The 27963-nt window shown below is 39.4% G+C and overlaps 1 protein-coding gene across 1 annotated transcript in view; it reads left to right on the top strand.

The window, feature by feature from the left end:
• The first annotated feature begins 6918 nt into the window (after window positions 1-6918).
• Window positions 6919-27963, top strand: part of LOC113152336 (collagen alpha-1(XXIV) chain) — a 71263-nt gene continuing 50218 nt past the window's right edge. The window contains exons 1-5 of the mRNA XM_026345520.1: window positions 6919-7427; window positions 14145-14215; window positions 18615-19987; window positions 22980-23033; window positions 27094-27147. Coding sequence (XP_026201305.1) covers window positions 7375-7427; window positions 14145-14215; window positions 18615-19987; window positions 22980-23033; window positions 27094-27147 — 1605 coding nt within the window. The 5' untranslated portion in view covers window positions 6919-7374. The remainder of the gene's footprint in view (window positions 7428-14144; window positions 14216-18614; window positions 19988-22979; window positions 23034-27093; window positions 27148-27963) is intronic.

The following is a 27963-nucleotide window of genomic DNA, read 5'->3' as shown; positions in this document are numbered from 1 at the left end:
GGGAATGATGGCGGCTGTCTATCACACTTTTTATCAATATTGAAAGATTTGTTACAGGGTGGAAAAGTCACAGCCTAATTGAATTTAGGTGGAGAAGGTGATATGACATCCCTATGCTTCTTATATATCAATCCTAAGAGGTGTTAGCCTTGATATGAGACAGCAAGGAACATGACAAGGCATCAGTTTTTGACATCCTTGGACTGAGAATGGGTTGATTTGGGACAGTAGTCTACAATACTCCCTTTAAAAGACAGACACACTGCAACTCCCTAGCTTTTATACATTTTTTTTCCAAGTTAAAACTTCCAACTGAAACTGTTTAATTTTGTCCTATATGTGCCTCAGATGTTGAATCCAGTCTGTTTCCTCTTCTCTTCCTGCTCCTTAGGGCTATTATTGTGGAAACCCAACAAAACCAGGGATCACAGTGGGTTCTCTTCTCCTGCAGCAGTAAATGTATGTTGTCCCCCGTTGGAACTGGGAACAATCTTCTGCACAGTTGTTTCTAATCTTTCTCAGAAGTCATTGTTTTTGTGCATTTGCGTTTCCACGAAATAAATAGAAAGCCTGTTTGTCATTGATTCTGTTTGAAGTTTTGAGTAGATACACTTGGGTTTTACTGAGGGTCTGTAGGGCTGCAGTTTCATGCACAGGTAGGAAGGAGTAATGAAGATTTCTAAGGACAGGAAGAGGAGCTGACTTTTCCCTCGCAATACTTCCCAGAGGCTGCCCAGAACTATCACAAATAAAATATCATTGCCAGGACACTCACAAATGTAAAAGCTATAAACTCTGTCGCTGAAAAAAAAAAGGATGTTTCCTAATAGTGTCCTCATTCTCTATTTTCTCTGAGCACTCCACCACTGAAATCTGTGCCAGACAGTGTTTTACTTTCAGTGTTTATTTAAATGGATCTGGAGTAGCAGATGTGGGGTGTAAATTCAGAGAAGTGTATTGGCATAAAAATAGCTTGCCTTTTTGAAATTATCGTAATTTTTTTGGCTGAACAACCTGCATCGAAATCAAAGAGGTTTGTAAAGCCAAAGGAGCACTCAGGAAGCCTGCAGAAGCGTCACATGGGAGAAAGGTAATGGTCCATTTTCCCATTTTCACATGGCCACCATGCACAAGGCAAGTGTTGAGACAGGTGTCAGACCTCTCTGAGATAAAAAAAAAAAACTGGTCCTGCACCTAAACATGTTTTAAAAACATCCCTGTCTCTACTCTGGATCTGTAAGATGATACGAAGGCAGACAAAAGGATATTTGTGGACTTTTTTGGGGTGAAAATATACAGAGAATAATAATTTATCTTCCCCCAAACCACCATCTGCTAAAAGCCATAATTCTATTATGAATGACAGTGAACAGATGAGTTGAGAGGGCTGGGCGGGGGTTGACCTGAAAGGTAAAGTGGGCCTGCAGTCAGAGCAGACATGGGAAATAGTTTTGTCCCTCTTAAAGTGTGGGAGAGACGACTGAGCGAACTGGTGTGAAGTTTTTTACTGGGCTCTGCCCATGAAAGCGGGACATGTACTTCTGAACCCTAATGTCTTAACTCCTAGTACCACCAAGGTCACTGCTGTGCAGCATAACTAGTGTCTCCTGTTCTCACTGCAGCACCTGTGCGATCTCTTCTGACAGCTTCCCCAGCCAGTTTTGGCTGGGGAAGCTTTCCCAGAGTCCCAAACCACCTTTCAATTGAAATATGGGAAATATGCTTATTTGAATGCGGGAATTACAAGATGAAATGATAGCAAACAAAAGCTGGAAACACGATCCATGTGGATTCAGCAGGATGCACCACATAACACTTCTTTTGTATTTGACTTTTTAACTCTCTATCCAGATTTTTCAACACTTCGCCTTTGTTAAAGATAATAATCGTGAGCACTGGCTTCACTTCACAAAGAAAATATAATGGATCAGGCCTAAATTACTTACAGACTAATGTTATCAGTGGAGATAAGAGAGAACATGCCTTTCAAGCCATTCTCTCAACCCTCTCGACAAATGAAATGGGATTTTGTATGAGGAACATTGTAGTAAGCAAGCATAAAGCCACTCTCTGTTCCACAGCCAACTCCACAGAGAATTCAGCCAGACAGAGGATCAGCTCCAGAGATGAAAGTGAGGTCAAGGTGACTTTTTTCCCCTTCGTAAGTAAGCTTCTACTATCACTATTCCTCTCCTCCATTCTCCTGTTCTCTCCTTTTTCCCAAACAGGGGAACTCAGGAAAATAAGGAATGACGTTGAGATAGAGGATTCACCAATTCTTTGGATTGTCTGGCTTGAATATCAACAAAAAGACATTGATTCACACGTTTTAACTATCCAGTACCAGGTTTGTTGTGATCTTTGCTGCTGTTTTATTCGTTGTAATAACATTTTGCATCTTATCCTGTACAGTATGGCCCAGGACTGTCAGGACCAAGAGACTGTAGCACAGAAGCACTAGCTGGCATATTTTTCTTCATCAAGCTCTCATTTGTCAAACGCCAATGTCAATTTCCCCAAATGTCTAATATCCATTTACTGTTGTTACTTTTCATTTCCAGTCGGCTGAGCATAAAATTCCTAATGCAATGCAGAGAGGCATATTTGATAATACACGATTTTAAACAGATGAAGTAGTGAAGGTCATTAGTTAGCAATCACTATTCCTGTCATGAGTGCTATCATACATTTATCAAGCTTTCTAGATTTTTCTCATTTCAGCTTTTTTCTTGTTCAGACTGCGTGTGTGTCAAAGCCATCGGTGGTAATACTACAGAATAAACCATTCTGGATAAGAAACAGTGTAAACATCTTTCTAAAATCGAGTTAGGCGCTGACTGATTTACTTATTTTGGTTGCCAGTAGCAATTTACCTGAGTTAATGTAGCCTTGCTAGAGCTCATTTGTCATTTTTGCAGGGTCAGTTCGCTAAATGAAGACTCTTGTGTCTTCAAACATGATGTTAGCTTTGTGTCATTTTCAGAACAAAACCCTGATATTTTTTAGTAAATTGTATATAATCATGTCCAAAAATAACAAAAACAGAGCTACATACATTCATTACATATAATGGTTCCCTCATGTATCCCAACATTCAGAGCCCATACATTAGAACCAGTTGCCTTCACTTTTGCACTGGACGTTGCATTTGCTTCATTTGGAGAATGGACAATTTTCCTCTCATCACTTTAGTGCATAAAGGAGTCTGCATACTGGAGGTCTGATTCAACAACAAGTGGAAAGACAGTAGTGATTACATAGGACACATTAATTACATCCAAAGTATATTAAAGGGCACATCCCTACACTAAACACATCCCTTTTTCTGTTCCTATTTTTCTAAAAGACGAGTCTCTTTTCTAAGGCGTAGCTACATTCAAGTCCAGACACTGTACTGGTTTCACAAGAACTGTTAATTGATGTAAAGAAAACTGTAAATGACTTAACATTCATATGAAATGTGAGTCATTTCTAATGCTGTGATGTGTTATTTTGACTACATTTGGATGCCAGAGGTTTTTATGTAAATGTTGACAGACAGGCTTGTTTTTGTGGGTTTGACTTCTGCTCAACATGTGCAACATAAACCGTTCTGACGGTGCAGTCATGCAATCAGACGTAAAAGAGCAACCAGTTTGTGGCAATTTCCTCACAATAAAGCAACAATAATAAACATGTTTACACATGATGATACAAAGAACTGTTTAGTTTTCTGCTGTTGTGAAAGGTGTTTCAGGACACCGCTCAAACGAACCATCAAATCACTGGGCACCAGTTTCGAGTGTCACAACTGAAAAATTCATCAGCAGTGTTTGCAACTAAAAGCCATTTTAATGAGGCAACACCTCCCTCTGCAGTGTTAGAGACCCTCTTCATCCAACATGTCAGCTAATGGAGCTTTCACTTTCCCTGTACACTCCCAAACTTCCACTTATGCCAGACACCAATATCACCCCGGACTCCCCTGGCCCCTCTTTCGCTGCTTTCTCATGATTCCTAAAGCTCTGCAAACCCACCTCACTGCATGCACACTCACACACACTGTTACATGCAGCATTGTTTCATCGATTGCTCTATATTCCACCATCTGTTAAACACTCTCCCAGCTGTTGCCCACACTCTCCCTGCTCGGCAAAATAACAGCCCTACAAGCCAGTGACACGCACACAGGACAGAAATTACACAGGGCTGCTTCTGCTAATTAGAGACAAAGGAAGGTTTAGTGTCTAGCCAGTCTGCAGGTAGACTTAGCTGCCAATCTGGTCGTTCTCCCTCAGCCGGATTCATGGTAGACGCTGATGGAGGAGCTGTTTACCTAATGAGGCACACTTAACAAACTGTGTGTGCAGCATTATTTTGAGAGGAATGTGCTACAGTAGGCACTCAAAAACACATTTTATTGAGTCTACGCTCCATCAGTCTATCCAAAGAGCACATGGTGATTTGATTCAGGTACAGTATTCAAATAGGAAACTCTGGAAATTAAATCACTGTGAGTGTCCAGGTAACATGTCTCAGTACAAACTCAGCACGGATTTCCAACACCAAACTGCCAACAAATGCAAAACATGGAGTTTCGTGGAATTGAAAAAGAAAAGTTGCTTCTCATGTATAGGAGTCCAACTTGACATGAAGAAGAAGAAGATGTGTTATTTGATCACAAGAAAGGACTTTGTGTCCATGTGCTGCTTCAATTGCAATAAGGTCTAGCCTTCATGCACAAACTCTGCAGTCGTTATCCGAAAACACAGGTTCATTGACTGCCATTGTGATTCTGGCTTGATTGCAATATATTTACTGGCTGTTTCACGGGATAAGTTATGAAACTGCAAAATGGGGAATACCGCATGTTCCAGGAGGGGGTCAGTGTACACTCATCTGTGTCTGCCCATTCCTCAAGAGAGAAATAGGAGAAGCGATCTGATTCTGATTATCTGACACCAGTCACTCTTTGGGCCCAGCGCTCTGTTCTCAGTGCACATTGGATTGATTAGTACACATCTGGACATGAGAAAAAAGAGAACATTTATCTTGAAGTTTGCTGTAAGTCTGTGTGCATATTTGGCTGATCTAATTTTATTTTATAATATAGTAAAAAACTTTATAGGCTATCTTCGCAGCAAAAGAGGCCCTGTGTCAATAATTTATCCAAAGTCTCATGAACATGACAAAGTCTGGATCCAAACTTTTCCAATGCTTACCAGTCAACAAATAGCACATGTTCTACTCCTCTAAGAGAGATATTATCTAGGCCTCCAATATATGTGTCAGAGTTTTGCTACAAACTCATCATGTGATTAATTTGTTCATGATGTTTCATAGTGAGAGAATCACCATCTCACCAGTTTTGTTACCTGGAAGTGGGATAGCAAGAAGCCTGCTGATGGCAAAGCCAGACTGAAAACGAGACAGGGAGTGTGCATCCTGTTCTGTCTTTGATGAAGAGGGGGAAGAAAGTTTGACCTACTGCAGCAGACACTCACAGATCAGAGGCACAAAGAGCTACAGATGCCGTGTTTGCAGGCACCACCTTTCATTTTCCATGCCACTTTGACCTCTCTTACACTGATCTGCAACAGCAAAATTGTGGTGAACAAGGCAAAAATGTAATGCGGGCCATGATTGACAGGTGCTGGCACACAGAGGGCAGCTCAGTTTGCTGGATATGGGGCTGCGTAGCTGCAGACTGTTCAGGATGTCCATCCTGGCCCCTTAACACCCAGGACTGTTATTGTTATGGCTGATCTGTGTCTCTTACTCCATGTTTGGGCATAATTTCTGTCCCCTTGTTGTTTTCAAGTTAAGAAACCCTGTATGCCTCACCTGGGATTAAAGGCAGGAACTGTTCTGTCTTATTGTAGCGTTCCCCAGTTCCCTAAACTGCAAACCATATGGACTCCCTTCACATCCAGGATGAACTGGTTGAGGCTGCGGACGTCTAGAGGAGGATGCTGGGGTACGTGGGCAGGGGGCCCAGAGACCCACAGAGCTCTGTTTGTTCTAGGATAATGGGTTAACCTGGATAGGGAGTTGCAAAGGTGATTAAAGCCTGTTTGTTTGTGAAAGGACTGTCATTTACAAGGGGCAAATACAGCAATGCTGTGTTCAAAAGTGGTTACAGTGACACAGAGAAAGGTTCTCTAAATGTGACTGCTCCAGAACAAAAACATTTAATAATAAACACTTTTTTACTGCTAATAAATCAATGTTTGCGTTAACCTCTTCAGATGGAGCAGATGCAAAATCTAAACTTCTAAACCACAGGACATTAAATTATCTGCATTTAATACTCTATGACATGCTTGTGATTACGTCAGATGTTGGCGGTCTGTTTCATAATTGTTTGCTTTTGATGAGTACATATGCAGTTAATAGGAGGTTCCTCATTTAAAACTTGATTGTTTTGGATTGTGGTTAACGAAAATAAAGACCAGTATGCAGCAGGAATGATTTACAGCACGTATATGCACCACCACATACTGTGCATATTTATACACCTCAACTCATGTATATAAATACTCTACCTCCTTTATCATCTTTTATTTATGGGTGCATAAGGTAAACAGTCCTTATATAAACAGATACAACTGTGCCTTAAGCAGCAGCACCAAGCAGATTTGCTTGTCAGCAGGCAACATGAGTCTGCAGCAGCTGACCTCCTCTGATCTTCTCTGGCATTATTTCAGTCCATGTTTCTTTGTTAACAGGATTATACTGCTTTTACAAGTAGAACACAGGACACCCTCTACCTTGTGCACAGTGGGCTTTGAGCAAAAACAGTAGTAGTAAAGTTCAGAAGTAGACAATGAGCATTGAAAAACACAAGCCAAAACTATATCCGTGATGTCACGAGTCAGTAGCTGGTGAAATCCAACACCACCAGCTGCAGTTGTGTGTTGGGGTGAATACAGGTCCCCTTGCATCAGTGCAAGTCAAGGCACATAGCAGAAACCACCGCCTGGAGGTAAAGACGCGCAGAGCTGGATCTGCTCCAGTGTTGGAGACCAAGCCGAGAAGAAGTCGAGCTCTGATTCTCTGTATCACACGGAGCAGTCGACTGTCCGAGTAGCCGCTCTCCAATCCCACTTCTTTTTTTTTTTTTTTTACTGTGAAGCTGTCGCGCGTCTCTACTTTGGATAGAAACCTTAATCTGTGCGCGCTGCAGAGCGCAAAGTAGAAGCTCAGGTTTGAACGAGTGGGAGAAATCTCACCTCCCGACTGAAATACGATGAGGACATTCTGAGTTGGCAGCACTCCCCCGTCCAGTGTGTGCTTCCTTTGGCTGTTACCAAAGGATTAGCCCATGAGCAGGTATCCTCTTGAGTGCGATTCTATTTTCACCCAGATCTCTGCTGCCTGGACAAATGCATACAAATGCATTTAGGAGCTCAACGGACAAGGAGTGGACACGTTTCCGCGGCAGCAACGTAAGTGGCTGTTCAGTCAAGTGTTGTGCATGTGTCATTTAAAACAGCAGGAGTTAGTGCTGTTCGTGTTTTTTGGAGTCTTTCCCTGTTAGAGGCGCCAATTGACTAAACATAGACCCCGCAGCTACAAGTTTCTGTCACCAAGTGATCTCTGGTGCATTTGAACTTCTGGTTTATTCTTAGTTCTTAGATCTTGATGATTGTAGCTGAGAGTTGTGGTCTTGGTTTGGATTTTGCCATACGACCATGCAACCTGGCATCTCCTTTTTCCAACACCATGTTGGCTTCTCCTGTATCTTAAATTCTAGTGTGGCTATGATAAGATGAGGAATAGACGCTGGAGCAGGGAAAGATGATGAATGAGTTGGTCCTGGAAGCAGTGATGCTTCTTCAGGGTGTCAGTGCTACATCTTGGCTATAGTGTATGATGCTGTTTGGTGCCTTTAAACCTTAACATTCCTCATGGATGTGTGTATCATTGACATCTAGGATGCAGGTTTTGTTGTCCTGTTACAGTATATCCAGCTGGAACTGTGAAGAAACAGATATGTGCATGCTCTGCAGCTGTTGTCCCACTGTATTCTGTTGTTCTGAAAACTGAAAACAAAGTGCACCTGAAGTCTTCAGTTTGTCCTTGAGAGTGAAAATGAGAGCCTTATGGCAAAACTGAGCTGAATGAGAACAAGTGTGGCCTCCCTTGAATTCACTGAGAGAGTTAGTGTGTATGCATCAGTGGTTAACTGGCTCCTGAGCTCCAGACAATCACCCACTGTTGCAGGCATTGCTGCTCCATTGCTGGCAGTGGTTGGGCCGTATAGTTGCAGAGATTCACAACTACTCAACATATTATACATTCGACTGAGAGCTGTCCTCAACGGTGACTCGTGCAAAAGTTCTCATAATACTGTGATGGATTTGAGATGGGCAGTACTTGTTCCACTGGAGCAGTCAGTCTATAAAAAGGTAAAGAACAGAACTTAGAACAGGAGTTGGTTTGAAAGGAAAGGAACATTGATGAAGATGGGTTGTAGTACACAAAACAAGATGTCACACAACTGCTGCTTTGACTGTGCAGCATGGAGCAGACAATGAGTCATTAATGATTGTTGTTGATGATCTTTGAATCTTGAATCTTGAATCTTGTTGTTGCAAAATAACCCTAAACCTTCTTGATTGATTGGAAATGGATGAATGTTATCTGGGGAAAGTAGAAGGTAACATCAGAACACACTACTGCTCCTGATATGATTGACTGAATGCGCTAGAGGAAGATAAAGTATATGTATATATATGTATATTAGGATACAAATATGAAAATACACACTTTGGCCATGTGATGGGACCACCAACCATGCTAATGACTGGGAAACTGTAAATACACAAGGGATGTTTTTCCATGTAGCATGTCACCACTCACTAGCTCTTGTGGTCATTACATGAAGAACAGATACTCAAGCTTGCCATGAGGTTACCATCATATTTAATCACTATAATTACTTTAATATGGCCCTCAGCTTTTCTTTTCATGTACTCTAGTTGAATATCCTGGCAAGTAACACTTGGTTATACATCACACACTGAAAGCATTCCCATATATGTGGACTATGTTATGGGATGGATTCATTTTTGTTTTGGTGATTGAAATCTCCCATTTCTAATGGTGTCTAGCCATGTAGTCACTTATGATTTTATTTTTCCCTGCTGAGATTGTTGCTGCTTATGTCAATGGATCTCTAAGAAGTAGGATTTCACTTGTGGGGCTTTAGCTTTAGCATTAGAAAATTGAAACTCAACAGCTAAGAAACAGTGTCCTGGTATCCTGGTGTGGAGACTGGCAGCCAGGTTTCTCGCCTGTAGTCTGGTTCTGCTTGAAAAATAATCATCACGGCTTCATCACAGGGATCACAGCTTGCACACTGAAACACACCAACCTTCTCCACACCAGCGGCTGTAGAGACTTTGCCCTGTCTGTGTAAGCCAGTGTCTTTAACCTCCTAAAATCTGCAGCTCCTTCTGCAACAGGAAAAGAGCAAACCAATAAAGGCCAGTGGAAGTTTACTCACAGCCCGTTGTCTGCTCGCTGTCTTATGGACTAAGTCAATCTTTACTCTGGTCTGCAGTGACCTCTTGACTCCAGTCACCAATCTAAGTGAGCCTACAAACGCTTGGCTCTTTGTCAGAGAAGAAGAATCCGGACATGTTTGCCTTTGAAAATTATACAATTCATGTTTTTATTCATGAGTTGCTTGAGGTAGTTTGATATTTAAATGAAAAGTATTTCAAGCCTTGGCTAATGAGGAATTACAAGCAACTGAAACATGGAAATTGTTGACTTGTTAATTTTTGCTGCTGGCCATTTGGATATGAATACAAGCCCACCTAATGTTCCTATAACGAAGTAATTATTATCAGGATACAAGTGCTAAGGCTGAAAAACAGCCAGTAGGAACAGACATTGGCTGTGGATCAGTTACTTATTCACATCCAGGAATGTTTTGGTTGAGATAGAGAGGTGAAGCATGCAGGAACAGAACACCTTATTAGCAAGAAATACAGATGTTTACTTTATGCCTTGGCAAAGTCTGAGCTTCAGCTCTTTATGCTGATTAGCCACAACTTAAGTACCAGCATAGATAAAATGTAATGCCAGCCATGACTGACAGCTGTCAGAACATACAGTTTTTTCCATCTCTCTGGTTTGAATTCAGCTCCAACTGAGCCACATGGTTATCAAAGTGGCACATAACAGTCCAAGGTCAAAAAATCAACAGTTGGGGTGAATTAGGATGCGTCAGTCAAGGTGAGTCCCATCAGGTTTGTTTAGATGATCCAACATGCCTTTACAAATCACTTTTCCACCAAACAGTTGTTGGCTTTTTATCATTTAAGGCATTTATCAAGTTGTTTGGGTAGATTAAGAGCTGCATGGTTAGTCAATACTAATAGATTTGGTAAGTAGCCTGCTAAATTAGACATGTAAACAGTATTGTGTGAAAGTCACTGCTCAAACTAAAGCCACTGCCTGACAGGCTTCAATAATGAACATAACAAAATTGTTTCCCTCTTCTTCTGTGAATTGTTAACAGAGCTTAAGTGAGTTTGCTCCTATTTGCCAAACCAAATTGAACACTCAACACTGAACACTCTCAATTTGCTTCTCAGCCTCTTCCTCAGTTGACTGAACCATTGTGAGGCATCCAAGCTAATTTAGAGCAGAGGAAGGCAAGGTCTGTTGCTTCTGGAATGATTCATGGCAGAGGGGAGTTTTAAGTTGTGATTATTTATAGTCTTTACTTGACACCCATTCCCCACATAGTGGTATTTCCCTTAGTCAACAGAGCAGTGTTTGGGGAGCTTTGTCTTGCTTTCAGCAGTCTTTTACATTAACTCTTAAGATTGGGAAGCATGTCATAGTGTGCTGTCACAGACAAGGATTTACCACAGAATTTAATAAAGAAATATCAAAATTAATTGATTTGCAGGCCATAATGGAACTGTCTCAGGTTATTCACTTCCTTTGTGTTTGCTTATAAAAAATAAAATGCCTAACACATTTCAAAGATAATAATATACTCAAAATCATCTTACACCGATACAGAAGGATGGCAAATGGTAGGGTCAAGGTGCTGGAAAATTCCCGCCATTTGTACTTAAATGACTGTGAAAGGGCTGAGTGTGTTGGGTGGCAGAGCCTCAGGGATGTCTTAAATAGATCTGTCTTTATGACAGACAGGCAGAAAAAAGTTGTCTGAATCAGCATCAGATGGCCCCACTTGACACTTCAAAAAGGGAATGTTAAGTATTAAGTGTTGAATTCAATTACTTATAAATTCAGTTTTTGTCTCCTTTTAAACCAAACTAACTTTGAAGCTGAACGAGCTACAGTACTTATTGGCTTTTTAAATGTCAGTTTTATTTGTTCATATACCCCCCTTCTGTTTTCTCCCATTGCATTTTCCCTGCTTTGGAGACATGTCTGTTTTCCCGGCTGTGGAATGTCGCACCACTTTCTTGATGGGGAACAGGTGACAGACAGTTCATGGTGTTTCTACTTATAGTTAACCAATTCGTTTTTCAGTATTTCTCCTTGCTATTTTTTCTCTTTGCTTCTACCCTCCATCTTTCTTTGACTCTTATTCTCTGCCTCTGTTTCTCTTTCTTTTGCTCAAATCTGCAAGACCACCTTTTTCTGAGAAAACAAACATGCCTGTCTGTCTGTGGATCTCTGTCAAGCAGGGCCATGCAAACACTGGAAGCCTGTGTGCTGGATTAATCTGGTCTTTTAAGTCCACAAAGGAGAAATGTTTGACATTTTACCATGGTGTTTGTAGCTATCACACTGTGTAACCATAGCCTGTGACTGATGGCACTCTTTTTGAGACCAACAAAAAGGGAGAGATCATACAGTAACGTGTATGACCATGCCTATTCTACCTGATCTGATGAACACACAGTAAAGATACATATGTTCTGTGTAGTTCCTGATCTTAAATTGCCCTTTGTTGAAATAAAAACGGACTTTACTTTCCATATGCATTTTAACAGAAGTAGTGATGTGTCTTAACAGTCCTGCTGCTGACAAAAAAGGAGCAGATTGACACAGATGGGCTCATATGAAGTACACTTTGTGTTAATGCAGATGCACTCAATTTAATGTATGTGAATAAGTTAAACAAATGTCAGTGTAAATTCTCACCTGGGTTTTGTTTGGCATTTAACTGATTTTATGTAGCAAATGCTGCCAGTTTTCTGTAGCTGTATGGTGAGCAGTGCCACCTAGAGGTGCTATGAGTTAGGGTCAAACAACTGAAGAAGGTTAGTCTCAGTGTACAATATTAGTAAAATAGGTCATTAAATCTCACTATGTGAGTAGTTTGAAATAAGACATAAATCTAACTCTAAAGTAATATAAAATTAGGCCATTATGTGTGCTTTTTATTTTGTACTGCAGCAGATTCTGTTAAAAAGTTAGTTTCACAGTGAAGATTTGTGGCTTTTTTTTATATGATTTTATTTTATATTTGAACACATCTGATCCAAGTAATCTGATTTGGGCAGGGATCGGTGGAAAACAAACAGGGAAGTGGGCTTGAGGACCAAGGTTGGACATTTAAGTGGTCTTGGAACAGGAATAATCCATCATTCTGTGGAAACACTAAAACATGATTGAATAATGCTTTTTAACATATTTTTAGTTATAAAAATGTCAATGGCTGATGTCTTTTTGTGATTACACTGTGCCTGTGGAGTCACTTTGTCTTTAAGGACCTAAACATTTTTTTTTCTATTACATGTTCCCTGTAGGCTACTGATTTTAATTCTATTATTCAGTACTATCCAGGATCAGAGATATCAATTTTTAGTTTAGTCTACAAAATGAAAACAAAGAAAAAGTCACATCTTGCATTCAGATGCTAATAACGTATTCCACTTTTTCCAAAACCCAAAGATTTTGCATTTACACTTACACTGCCTTTGGGCCAAATTAGGGCAAACAAAAGAGTCCTCATATATGAGACATTCGAGACAGAAAAGTGGAGCCTGATATGTTAGGATTTCATTTCTTGATACAGGAACTGTACCATGATTATTATTACCTTAGACCTTTTACCATTGGAGTGAATTACATAGACTAATGAATGAATATGAACAGTGGTGAAGTAGTGCACCCTATATGCAAAGTCAGTCAATTATTACAATCACAATTAAGATAAATGTACCTTTCCATTAAACCAGAGCAGTGATAAATTACTGTGCATGTTTAGGTATGTTTCTGTATTATGTTTATTAATTTGGCCTAAAAACAGATAATATGATAAGTTTGTAGAAACAAAGATCCGGTCAGCTTTTTACAAATACGAATCACTGCGCAAGGTTTAAATTGACGTTGCTCGGGAACTAATTAACGCGACTTAATAACCGTTAGCTAGCCAGCTACTGCTAAATTAGCTTAGCTCAGGTTAAACTAATGATAATTGGAGATTCAGTTATACAAATAAGACAAACAATTTTAAAAAAATACCTTAACTAACTTAATCTTACGACATTTAGCGACTAACCACAGTTTGGACCGACTAGTACCATGTGTAGAAAAACTACAGAAAAGCAGAAGAGGGTGAGAATTTCCTCTGTTAGCTAACAGCTAGCCTAGCTAATGTTAATGATTGACTGTTTGAGGTTGGGTTGTAAATTAAACTAACATAATAGATTTCTCTCCTGTCTGTGGTAAAATATTCTGTATGTGAATGTCTTCATTATTAAGATTTGAAAAACTTAACATTCAGAATTTGTTACTAGCATTTCAACAAGTAGCTACAGTTAGCTAACTAATTTCCTAAGTCATGCTAAGTCACAGGAAATATTTCCAGCCTCTCAAATGATTATCTTCACAAATGTGTGTCTTCACCTTATGGCCCAGTTCCAAAAAGATCAATTCCTTATTCTCTAAACTCCTGATTACAGAGAAATGCTTACTGCTTCTGACAGAAGGGTAAAGCAAGACTTCTAATAGCTAATGACTGATAAGAAAACAGAGCCGATTTGTAGTAATGGGTTTTATGTCAGATTGTTCAGTTTTGTCCATAATAAATAATAACAATAAATAAGTGCATTTACAATATGAATGTATAAGAGAAGGAACTTAAAAAATGCTTATCTGCTTAGAAGGATTTTTGATCAGAAGTGAATTGATGTCTTTGTGTTTGTATGTCCCTTTAGGTGGAACTTTCTCCTGCTCCTGTCAGTATGCTCAGCAGTACTCTCTGGAGAAGAAGACTACCTAGCTCAAGGTAATTAGCAGAATCCTAATGCACAATTAAAAACAGGGCACACACAGACCCATAGATGTTGAGAAAATTGTTGGTACACTTCTGTTAAAGAACGAAAAACCCTCAGTTGTCATTTAAACTGACAACGGTAATAATAAATACAATTTTGTAAAAATAATTAAATCGTGAAAATCAGACATTGCTTTTGAGCATTTAGAAAACAAACTAATGAAACTGGCCTCTACAAAAAATGTGGTACCCCTATAAAAACTAAAATGTGTCCTGTAATTAGCATCACAGGTGACTTCAAACTTGTAATCAGTCAGTCTGTCTATTTAATGTGTGAAAAGTAGTCACTGTTCTGTTTTGTATCATGGTGTGTACTACATGAACTAGAGAAAGCTAAGGAGAGAGTTGTCTCAGGAGATTAGGACAAAAAAGATAGACATCAAGGTAAAAAACATAAGACCATCTCCCGGCAGCTTGATGTTCCTGTGACTACAATTGCATTCATTATTCAGAAGTTTAAGGTTCACAGAACTGTAACAAAATTTCAACATGAACATGAGTCCAAGAGAAAAAAATTGACAAATGGAAGATCCAGAAAAACATGTATATTGTAGATGTATATTGCCCAACCACAAACCTTCTGGGAGAATGCCTTTTTGGCAAGTCACATCAGCTGTGTTCACAGATCCAAAAATTTAGCATACAAGGAAAAGAACGCTATGCTTACTGGGACACAGTAGAGGCTTGGTTATGTTCTGGGGCTGCTTTGCTCCATCTGGCACAGGGTTTCTTAAATCTGTGCAGGGTACAATGAAATCTCAAGGCAATCAAGGCATTCTGGAGCAAAACGTGCTTTCCAGTGTCAGGAAGCTTGTTCTTTGTCACAGGTTGTGGTCCTCCAAAAGGATGTTACTTTCCATTGCATTCTGCATAATGAGGTACACAGGCCTTAAATGCTATGCTTCATATTCAATATTGGAAGCAGTACTTGCATAGTCCACTTTTTCCATGCCACTATAGTTACTTTTTGAGGCACTATTACACGCTTAGAAGTACATTTTTATTGTTTTATATTTTATAATCGATCAAGTAGATATTGAGTCAGCCGCTTCAAACAGCCCACTTGTGTTTTCCTCTTCTTTTTAACCTTCTCTTTTAACATGTCAGTTCTTGCTCCCCAGGCCACAGTATCCATCTATTGTTTTTTTAAACAAACTAACAAGGATCAGAGGAGTTGTATGTAACAAGAGCAAAAGTTAGCATTTAATCGTAGAGGTAAATTTTTTTTATCAAGCCTCTAAAAAGGATGTGCCTATCAAAGTAACTTTTGAGTAAAGGGCTGTCAAAAGAATCCAAAGAAAACCCTTGAAACCAAACTCATTTGAGAAGATGTGTTGTTTTTTGAGTGACTGGACCAGTGACAGAAATAGCAATTTAAAGTTGCCTTCATGATGAATTTTCGCATTTGTTAATGTCTCCACGTGTCTGCTGCCCCTTATACAGAGGAAAAAACCCGGCCCCCCTAATTCATCCTTGGATTGTCTTCTGCCCACATATCTAGTCCACACATATCATATAGTCCACACAGGATCAATCCTTCATAGTGAGGAGAAGAGGAATGCACATAGAGGGGTAGAGAGGCTTGTCTTCACATACAAGACAGGTTAATTTGAATCTGGGCTGACATTACTTTGGGCAAAGAATGTCAAGGACACTGCAGTGTGTCAGCTACCTGGGCTGGAGGATTAAAAATCCAGCAACACCACTTTCATTATGATGTATGTGTTGCTTCTACTAATCACATACTCTCTCTGTCTTGCCCATTTTTCCCCCTCCACAGCACTGTTAGATTATTACATCATGAAAATAACTTACTTACAGAGATGATCATTTTATGTCTAAAGTAGCAAGAGGCTGTAACTACACAACATCTAATTAGTGTAAATTGCCATTTAAATTGTTCTAGGTTACCTTGAAAAATTATATTGTGATCGTGACAAATTAAACCCATAACGCTGTGGTGAAAGCAGGTTTCCAAATTGTTAAAATGAAAGAATACAAGACAGTGGAAACCCTTCTTTGAAAGTTGACTCCTCAAAAACTGTGGAGAAAATGCTTCCAAGGAAAGGAGTATCTCTGGATTAGCAATGAAAATACTTCAGACTTCTCCTAAGATCTCTGCACCAAAACCCTTTGATGCTAATGACAATGACACTTCAGCTGACTGTCTCAGTCTCGCATGGACAGAAATTGTTCACATAATAGACATTTTTCTGGAGCAACTGGAACTCATTGCACAGTACTTATATATGTGACATATATAATGCTAAAGGATAAAATGGCTGACCATTAATTAAGGTTAAACAAAGATTGGATAAATAACAGCTTTCCTGTTTTATTAAAAACTATTAAATTATCCTGTAGGAAAATCTGTTTTGTGGCAAAAAACTCTGGCTTTTTTCATGCGTGTGCTAAATAGTGTATGCATTAGTTACTTGTTAAATTATAACAACAAAAACAAGCTAAATGGTAATTTAAGACAGATGAATGGACATGAAATAATGAGCAAAAACCTGTAGAACTGCTGCAAAATGAGCATCGTACATTCAGTATTTTTCAGGATCTGTCATCTTGTAGGAAAAAGATTTATGAAACTAAATTAATCTTCTGAGATTTCGACAAAGATGTAACAAACCATTAAAACTTCTATGAAGGTAAGATTAATATTTATTGTTGTGGCTATGGCTGTAACATTACTGTCAGTGGATATGTGGCTTTCAAAAGGAATAATTAAGGTGGTCAGCCATCTAAATCTTCGCAAAATCAGTCAGAAGATCTCACTTAATCATTTGACCTAGGTGAGATTTGTCGCGCAGTTCTGTTAGAACAGGGCTACTAGGCTGCGTAGCTGACGTGTTACGACAAAACAAGGAAAACATTTGACAGAGAGGAGGAAAACCGTGTTAATAGAAAGATTAAAATGAGCTAATGTGAGTAGAGTCAGATCCTCTCAAAAGACCAGGAAATGGTGTTGTAGTTCTCTCATTTGTAGTCGAGCTCTGCAATGCTTATTTCTGTTGCATAGGCTAAGTGTGTGTATGTGGAAAAAATTTGGGCAGGTTGATTTCTGACATGGGGGTAGCTAAACTCTTGACACTATTTATCAGTAGTAAATTACAGTATACAAAGCATTCAGAAGCAGCTAAATAGAATGGACTTGGTATTGGCAGATATACAGTATTAAATTACTCCAATACAAAAAATATATACATATATTTTCAGTGAGACTTGACATAATACACTATATCTAACAAACATGATAAAGCAATTTCTTTTGTTGTTAATGGTATAAGGCACAGCCCTTTGTTAAAGTCAAGTCCTATATTTACACTTGTTTTAATGTTTTGTCTTACACAGTATATAGTTTTTAATACAAAAACCGAATATATTAAGATATGTATCAACATGTTTTTTTTTTTGTTTTTTTGCGTGTTATGCTGATGACACTGAGGTGTACATCTCAGTTAGAACCTCTTACACTAGCATGGCAAATGCCTAGCATTGCCAATGTGATGGCAAAAAAGCGAATGTATAAAGTGTTTCTCTTGCTCAACACTAGTGAAACAAGATCTTTGTTGTTGGCTTCCAGCACATTACATGACAAATTCTGCCATCTGCTGGTCCTCTGCTGAAACATGTTAAGCATGTTGCAAGGATTCTGTCTTTGTTTGACAGTAATTACCATTCTTAGCCACATATGACAAAGCTGGGACAACCATGTTTTTATTGTCTTAAAATGATTTAAACATTTTTTTTCTTTTAAAGACAAACCATTTTACAGACATTAATTCAACAAGAACTAGGCGTCATGGCCACATTACTACTGTTTTTTTTTTTTCAGTATGTTTTAGAATTTATATATAACTATTTTTATTTATTTATTTGGAAGTTTTTCATTACACTTGAGAGTCTTCATGGCTTTCCTCCCAGGTAAATATATGACCCCTTAGCACCATATAGGCAAGTATGTATTATGACATCCTCAGGCGAAGATCTTTTATCTGCTCCAGAGACCTGGCTGGAAACTAAAAGGAACAAAGCATTTGCAGTCAGGGCCCCAAGGCTCTGTAACAACCTGCCTCAGAAAATCAGAGAGGCTGAGTCATTGACATTTTTTAAATCCCCACTAAAAACATTCTTTGAAAATCCTACACTAATTTTTATTTTTATTTTTTTATTTTTATCTTACAACACTCAATTTGTTTTTTTTTTTTACCTTATAATTTGATTAGATTTTGTTGCCTTTTTATGGTATGCTCAAACTTTATTAAGTTTTAAATTTGCTATTTAAACAAAGCATCCCTGCCTGCTTTGTGAACCTGTCTGAGCATGTGTCTTCTCTGTTCTGCAGGAGTGGATATCCTTTATCGTTTGGGGCTTACAGCTCAAAGCAGGACCGACAGCGAGAGGACAAGCTCACCTTTGACTACATATACCACTGTTCCTTCGCCTTTGAATCTTCCTGGTTCTGGATATGGTGTATTACTCGACTCAAACTCCCTTTATGAGACCCCAGCAGACAGTCTATTCCCGCCGGAGTTTGGCGAGGAGTTTTCTGTTGTGGTTAGCCTAAGCTCCTGGCGAGCAAACAATGCTTTTCTTTTTAGTGTCAGAGATGGCAGGGACAGGCTGCGTTTTGGCATTCAGCTGCTGCCACACAGAGTGGTGGTGTACACTGCTGAAAAGGCCTCCATCTACTTCACCTACAACTGGCAGGATGGGCGCCAGCATCCTTTTGCTGTTGGTGTTCGTGCTCGCTCAGTGTCCTTTTATGCGGATTGTGGGGCAGTGCAACAGCGAGAGCAGACCCTGGGGAGATCGCAGACTTTGGGGAATACTAGGGGTCTATTCACTCTAGGGAGGATGAACTCCAAAGCAGCTGCGTTCAATGGTCAAGTCTGCCAACTAGATATTTATCCCTCTGCTCAAGCTGCTGCTCACTACTGCAGCTACCTTAAAAAAGAGTGCCGGCTGGCCGACACTTTCCGGTTGCCTTTGTCACATTCTGGTTTGGATATTGAGGCAAATGACCCTCCTTCTAATCCCTTGACTAAGTCTTCTGTTGGAGAACCTTTTACCCACCGTGTGTCAATCAAAGCTACAGAAGAAGTGAAGCAAACCTTGGTCACACAGACTTCAACTTTAAATACATCAATAAAACTTAATCAGGAGGACCAGAGCCACATTTCCATGTTGAATACCCATGCCGACTCCACTACATCCATACATCAGCCTTACAGCCCCACCTCACCTCATCTGAATGGGCAAGCAGTGCTGGATCCCATCTATAGCACAACTATGACCACTATTAAAAATATGTTGGCAGAAAAGAGTGGATCCCAGGGGGATGGTGATCTCTCTGAAAACAGTACAGAAGAAGAGAGCAGCTCCTTCAGCCTGCAGACTCCACATGCCACCCCAGGCCTCACTTTCCCAGCGAAACAAAGTCTAATGAAAGAAGGACCGGGAAACAACTCCATCTCCAGTTCCAGGGATTCTCGCTTTCGGTCTAAACAGACTCTTCAGCTCCAGGAGATGTATCTGAGAGGCAATGGAACAACTTTGTACCGGGAGAATCAGGTGGACAGTTCAGAACAGCATGATCTGGATGGCAGCTACGATGATGTAGAAATGGGGGGATATGATTATGGATATGAGGATCCATATGTCTTCTATGATTATGAAGATATTTTTCGCGGTCCCAAAGGAGAGCCAGGTCCTCCGGTAAGCAATTGAATTTATGAATGAAAAGCAGATCGGAGTGTTAATGGAACAGTTTTCAAAGAGATGAAATACAAGTCAGTGCACTGTTTTACATTGTCAAGAGTAAAATATCAATACAAGCAATCATAGCTGATTTATGGTCCTTACACTTTGAATGCTATGTAAAATTTGCTACATGGGCTAAAAATATATGAAGAAATATTTTGGCAGGGTGGTGTAGTGGTTTAGAGGTGATGACATGTTAAAACACTGTTCTTTTTTCATGCATCCACAAGTTGTTAAAATAACATGTCATTCCCTTGCTGAAATCCTGCCAGCCACTTCTGTTCTTATGAGAATGGATTGCCCAGATGAAGAGTAGGAGTAAACCCTGGCTAGAACAAATTAGCTGTCTATCCACCCTTATCTTGGAAGTAGACTGTGAGTTTTGCCTCCAAACATGCTTTATATCTCCGTTTTTTTGGGAATTGTTTACGTTTCTGTGTGAAAGGTGTTGGGATGTAAGATGTCTGGACTCATCTGCCAGTTTCCAAAGCATTACCTCAGCTCTAAAGTGCCTGCAGGCCATTAGGTGGGACAAAGCTGTCATAGCACCGAGCACTGCTCCTCATCTCAGGACCTGACTACACTAAATTACAGTATTATGGACATGATGCAGTTTTTGCCAAAGGCCCTTTTCTTTTGGCTCAGAGTTGGACAAAATATTGACAAATTAGCTAGTGTGTGTTTCCTTAGCCACAGTATGGAGGGACGTTTCAGATAACTCACAATTAATTTTAGTTTTACCTGGAAAGTAAATTGCAATTGGCAGCCTAACCTAAATCACAAGATCAAGTCCTGTAAAGTAAGGGCCTGACTCTTTTCCTGTACTTATTTCTATAACTAAGCTCTTTAGTTGTCATTACATAGTTAGACATGCCATTTTAACCTATCGTTAGGCCCCACAGTGTGGTGTCAAGCCATGCCATCATAAATCTGCTGGCCCTATGATAAGTGATAAGTTCAAAGGATGACTCATTCTACCCTTCAGTTTGACAATTTTACTGTCTGAGTGCTTCAGTTTCTGTAGGCCCTGGTGAAGGCGGTGGTGTGCTCACAGTTTCCATGTGTCTTTATGTGGGAGTCAAGAGGAACAAACAGCTGTTTCTTTATTAATGTCTCCCTCTCTGCCCATCTACTGCTCTGATGGGATAAGAATACTCTAGAGAATCATTTTATCTTTATTTTAATTTACACTGTTCAAAATGTGTTTTTTCCGTTTTTTTAAAGAGTGGAATTGGGCAGTAGCAGACTTAAAGTGTGATTTATTTATTTTAGCCAGTCACTTCACGTTAAAGTATTATTTGACTTGTTTTCACAAATATCAGTGAAATGTCCTGCTTGATTTGTATGCTTGGCATGCCAATTGAATTTATGGTAGATATTCAAAAATGTTTCTATTGTGCTTTTTTCCATAAAAAACAATTTTGATGGAGACCCAGCCAATCAGTATTATATTAACATTCGGAAAAAAATATTTTTTAGTTAATATATTCCAATATAAAATATTTTAAGTTAAAAAGTAAGGTTAATTTGAGCTGCCTATCTTACCCATCTTCAGCTATGACAAACTGTATAAATGATGGTCTATGTGGAACCTCATCAGTTTATTCAGGTTTAGCTATCGCTTAGCAGATCTAGAGAATGTATCTTCAAGAAGGACAGGCTGGAAAAAAAGACTCGGACCCCTGAGCTCCGAGCTTGGTTAGTTTTTTTAAGAGATATTAACTCAGACTACATGTAAACAGATACAACTGAGTTGAACAATGTGTGGATTCAACTATCTTCAGTCCATTCCTGCCAGTGAGCTAATGCTAGCTGGCCAACTGACATCAGACTAATGTCGTAATGTTGGTGATCTGACTCAGTTTCCTGTGTGCTCAAATTCATCATTAAAGAGGATTTGGTGAATTTAGTAGAAGCATAAGAGAACATTTATTTAACTATATTTATTTCATGCTTGCTCAACTGTTTTTATACATAGACAGTTTTAAAAGTCAAAGTTAGACACAGGTGATGCTGTAGAGACAGTGTTTTTTTTCTAGCAAAGATAGTTAAAATGCCCATATTATGCCCCTATTGAGCTTAAATGAGTCACCATACAATTCACCACTGCAATTATAATGATTTTAAAAGTTTCACACAAGGTCTCTAGAACTTCCTGACCGTCCAACTGTGTAATTAGCCTGATTATTTCTCCTGCTCCAGAGTATGAGATAGGCCAACGTAAGCCACATTAGCAGCTTAGCATTACTGTGCAGCTAATGTGACTACAGTCAGCTGGCTAACCCGGCAAACAAACAAGACAAAACACTTCAAAATGAATGGTAACACTTGACTTGAAACTCTGAATGAGTCCTAAGTTTAGGTCACAGACAGAATCAGACTATCTTTGAGCTTCAGTCCTTATCTGTCATGAAAAAATAAGCGTGTTCAGATCCTGAGAGTTTTCGTGGGTGGTGTTTGGGCGGAGCAGAGATTGGGTCTCTGAGACTCGACAATACGTTATTTCAAGTGTAAACTTTGTATGTCACATTTGTATGCATCATAAGTGTAAAATGTACACAGCTGTAACACAAATGCATGTAAGGCCAACAGATTGGCCTGCGGTTTCTGGGATAAGGCCTATGTCTTTTTCAGTCTACTTCTAAAATATGTCATTTTCGTTTTGTATCTCATACACACTAGAACATTACATGCAATTGTTCCATATGTTTTATGCTAGGTTTTGCCATGATAGAGGATTATGCTAATCACAAAGAGTTGGTGGTTTCTTATCTTGATAATATAATGTAAGCCTTCTGCTCAGAGCATTCCAGATAGAGCGTTTAGTTAAAAACACTTGGATGTTATTGCTTCCCATTAACATACTGTATTCTCTTTTTCCTCTTCACTCCATTTCTTTCCCTGTCTCTACAACATCACCTTCTTTCTCTCACTGTCTCTGATGTAGGGTCCTCCTGGTCCCCCTGGTTTACCTGGTCCTTCAGGAAAGAGGGGTTCTCGGGTGAGTAACGTGCAGATGCAGATTCTGCAGATGCTTTTTCTATATGTAATAGTGTAACAACTGGACTTGCTTGTTGCTTGTAAGTTGACAGCTGCATAAATAGTGCTGCTATTTCAAAAAATAGACTGTTTTAACATCTTATGAGGTGCTGGGCACTTTACAGAGGCCATCATAGCAGATAACATATTGTGGTTTGACCACTGAGGTGCTACAAAGGCTACAAAGTCTAGTTTATTGGCATTGAAAACTGTATGATTATGGCAGTCAGAGGGCACTGGCTATTGGGCATTTTCCTGTATTTATCATATAAAATCCAACTGCTTCGGTCAGGGCAAATTGTGCTGACAGATATGGTAGCATGATTAAAGTCAAACATGGCACATGGCAATGATAGAGTTCACTTTGATGCAGGCAACGTTGTTTTCAGGGTCAGCACTTTTGAAGCATTATGGTTGAGTGACAAAACCTTTTCTGATGCAACCAGCAGCAGTGTCTGCTGATTTCGAGGGTACCCTATGTGCAGTTGCTAATGCTGTCATGATGTAATGTGTGATCATGCAAGAGGTCTCAAACGCATCTCTAAAAAGAACAAGACACATTTGTCTAAATGGGTGTGGTATGTTGGTGGTATGCATAGTTCACGCTTGGTCTTTCTGTAAGAAATATGTACCCTACATATAATATGCAATTAAATTAACTCAATTCTCTATGATTTATACACATATAATTTATTATTGACCCCTAAAAAAACAAAGACACCCAGGTGTCTGAATAATTGTCATTGATAAATCATTGTAAAATGATATAAAAATAATATACAAACCCTTCATTGTCAGGAAGAATCAGAAAGACAGATTAGAATATGTTTTTTGAGAAAAGCCACAAAAGGTTAATGGGCTGTTGAGACAAGATTAACCTCATCCAAAGTGATGGAAAGGCCAATATGTGATGAAGGAAGGGATGTGATTATACAAGCTCATCTTTAAAGCATGGTGAAGGTATAATGGCCTAGGTTTGAATGGCTGCTTGTGAAGCAGGCTTACTTATCTTTATTGTTGCAGTAATTCATGATAATAGTAGCAGGATGAATTATTGGGTGTACAGAAACATTCTGCCTGCTCATTTACACAAAAATGCTTAAAAGACTGGAAAAACAACACATCTATCAGCACAGATTTACAGAATATCTGGTTAGAACGGAGAAACTGCTAGTGGATTACTACTCCAAGCTGTGCTAAGAACATCAGAACTAAGAAATCACTTGCCTAAATAATTTCTCTAGTTTAATGTTTGCTCATACATTAATATTTAAGTTAACAAAGCTGAGATATGTCATTTTAAGATGACATTTGGCATTTGGAAGCTTTTCACTGTAACTCTCCACGAGGTCCAAAGAGGTGTCTATCTAAGTGAAGGAGGCCATCATCGGGCTGAAAAAAGCTAAAATTTATCAGAGAGACCGCAAAAAGGCCTGGAAGACTACTGTTATGTTACTTCTGTCTAGGGGTTAAATCAGTCCCCTGATCTCAACCTGATAGAGCAGCTTTTCACTTACTGAAGACAAAATTGAAGGTAGAATGACCCACAAACAAGCAGCAGCTGAAGGTAGATGCAGTAAAGGTCTGGCAAAGTATCTCAAGGGAAGAAACTACACTGCTCCAACACTTATCAGAGTTTAGCATCAAGTCAGTTATGGGATATTATTCCAGTCAGTTAAGTAGCAGAGGGGATTGTTAATCAGTTACAGCTGCTTTAATGTTACTGAAATTAATATCGGCGAACTAGAGGGGTAACTATGAGATGGGCCCCAAATCAGGAATGGGTTTACAGGTGGAGGCCACTAAAAGTTTTTCTCTCCTCATCTTTTCTGACAGTTTTTTCACTTTCACATTTTGCGTTCGGCTAGGGTCAGTGTCACTATTGGTAGCATGAGGTGATACCTGAACCCTACAGAGGTTTGACAGGCAGTCCAACTTGTGCAGGATGGCACAGCAGTACGTTCCATTGTCAGGTTTGCTGTCCCCCCAGCATAGTCTTAAGAGTCTTACAGGAGACAGCTACTTTAAGGTACTTTAAAGCTGGACAGGGTTGTGGAAGGTCCTTAACCCCTCAACAGCACCTGTATCTGCTCTTTTGTGCAAAGAGGAAAAAGATAAGCATTGTCAGAACCCTACAAAACGACCTCTAGCAGACCACTGGTGTGAATGTCTCTAACCAAACAATCACAAAGAAACAGACTTTATGAGAGTGGTCTGAGGGCCAGACGTCCTCTTGTGGGGCCTGTGATCACATTAAACCTGAAAGATTTGACATTGCTAACATCTTGAGTGTTTAATTTCAAATTTAATGTGGTTATGTACAGAAGACACATTCTAAAATACTTCTTTGTTCCATTACTTACAAACCTGACTAAATATAACTTTCATGTTGTAATACAATCAAATAGGAATGTAAACTTACATGTATTTGTTTGGCCATACCAGTCATATACCAGAGGCAGGCTCATCCCTGGAGCCACAGGCGTGGGAATCTCTGCTACATCAAGGGCTCAAAATGAATGAGAGTTAAGTGTTTGTTTTTTTTGTTATGCAGCACTAAAGTAACTCTGAATACACTTTATTCTCTGCTCTTCTAACAGGGAACATGACAGGAAAATAATACCACAGATAAAGAGAAGAGGAAGAGAGTAAAACATGTCCGCTAATAAAAGGCTGAGAAAACACATGGCTGATACATAACATACTCTTAAACCCATAGGCTAAGTCATAAAGGAGAGACAGAGGGAGGATTGGAACCATTATGTGGTGATAGCTGAGGCATTGTGTGATTCTTTGGTTGTGTCTGCTGGCTAAGCACAGAGGAGCAGACCTGCTATGCTGCCTCTAATTGTTACCTGACTTGGAGCTTATAAACCCCAGCATGTCGCTTTGAAGGGGCATTTGTTATGGAAATGATGAATAGTAATTTCCTTAAGAAGTCTTTGTTCTACTACTGAGGTGATGATCACCATGGCAGAGCATGTTAACATAAGGGAGTGCAAGTGGGCGAATTTTGGACGGAGCTCAGTGGTATTTTATGAGGAGTATCATCTTATGTCCCACCCAAAATGTATTTTTTGGGAGTGACAATTTGAATGGAGCAGGGTGCAGTGTAAGGTGAGGGCAACTTTGTGCAAGGGGAGTGAGGCAGGTGAACTGCTCCATAAGTGAGGAGTCACAATCCTCATTGCTCCACTCATGTTCTGTGACACGGTAATCAAACATTTTATGAAGAAAAAGGCTGACTAAAATTTTGTATTTCTGTTTTGCCATTTTGAGATGTAGCAAAGCTTGTTAAAGCATTTCCTTGCATAAAACCATACAAAAATCACAACTATATATATATATATGTATATATATATATATCAACTTGCATCTTGTAAGTTTGTAATTTGAGACTCTCTTATCACACATCATGCAGCATATACCAAACCTTTTAGCCAATTAAATTTTATTTGTATTCTTTTTGGTTGGACAATATATTCTTGTGGAAACCACTCTCAAAAACACACAAATAGACACAGTGAATGAGAGGAAGAAAGGGACAGGGAGATATTTTCCCTGACTTTTGGCTGTAGTTCATAAAAAACAGCAGGAAAACACATGCAGGAATGTACAGTATTTATGGTGTGTGGGTGTGTGTGTGAGAGAGAGAGAGAGAGAGTGAGAATACACTAATATAGTTGTTGGTGTAAGTGTGAATATGTGGTTGTGCATTCATTGGATATCTGTGATGTTCAAAGAATGAAATTGATGTGGTGCTCATACAAAATAACTATAGTTACTAGTTTATAGTAAGTGTTTGTGACTTCATATTGCAGAAACTACAATTTTACCGATTGTAGTGCAACAATTTCCTTAATTTCTTCACACAAATACGTCCAGGCTTTTGTTCTGTAGGTAACAGTCTTACCAGAAATCTAGCTGTCATATGAATTCTCTTAAATTCTGATCTGCTGAACTGTCGGCAATATACAGTAATTTTGTGTTGTGTTGCCTCTCACTATCTGCATTTTTTTTAGGGTCCTACTGGTCCACATGGAAACCCAGGACAGCCTGGACCGCCTGGGCCTAAGGTGAGTGGCTTCCTCCCATGGTTCAGAAAAAAAAGTTACTTTTAGATATGCACTGAAACCCAGAATGTATCTAGCCATTACTCCAGGTAAGCTAAATGTGAGAATAAAATATCCAGTTGGACAAACTGGAAATTACCAGGAGTTTATCATGCAAGCCCCTCTAGTACAAAGTCCAGGTGATGCTGTAATGTGAGCTCCCCTGTGTTACGCTATGCCTCCTGCATGCTCTACACAGGCGGCCTTGCCCCTTGCTGAATTCAAGCATAACTTACCCCAATGCAAGAATGACACAGACAACCTCCCACTGTGAACTACATATGTGAAAGCGCAACTCTGTGCAGTGTCTGGACCTGTTTATCCCAACAGTGTCTGAAGTTTATGTGAAAAAGGGTAATAAGCACCAGTGTGCCAGACAGGGTTCTGGTTATTGGCTATGTGTAAAAATTATTTACCACACCAACTGTCTGCCATTAATTATTCAGCAATACCTTTTTTTATCCATGGATTCATTTATGCATGATGGTGAATGTATTTGAACAGCAAGGCTCATTCATTTATTTTTGCTTCACACTGTGAATACATTTAGCCTTAAAGATAGATATGAGATGATAGTTTAAAATTTCAGCTTTGCATTCATGTTCAATCAGGTTAAGGTCTGGTGTCTGACTTGCCAAGGCTAGAACCTTTCTTCTTAAATGAAGAACAGGATCATTTGACAGATGTGTTTCTCCCTAAACAGCAGATCACTGCTTCTTTGTGGGTCCTGGTCACTGCTCACTAAACTTCATACATACCTTTTATAGTATAGGGGGAAAA

The sequence above is a fragment of the Anabas testudineus genome, chromosome 4 (assembly GCF_900324465.2).
Source record: "Anabas testudineus chromosome 4, fAnaTes1.2, whole genome shotgun sequence".
NCBI classification, from domain to species: Eukaryota; Metazoa; Chordata; class Actinopteri; order Anabantiformes; family Anabantidae; genus Anabas; species Anabas testudineus.
Note: the sequence above shows the minus strand (reverse complement) of the source record. Positions and strands in the feature narration are given on the sequence as shown.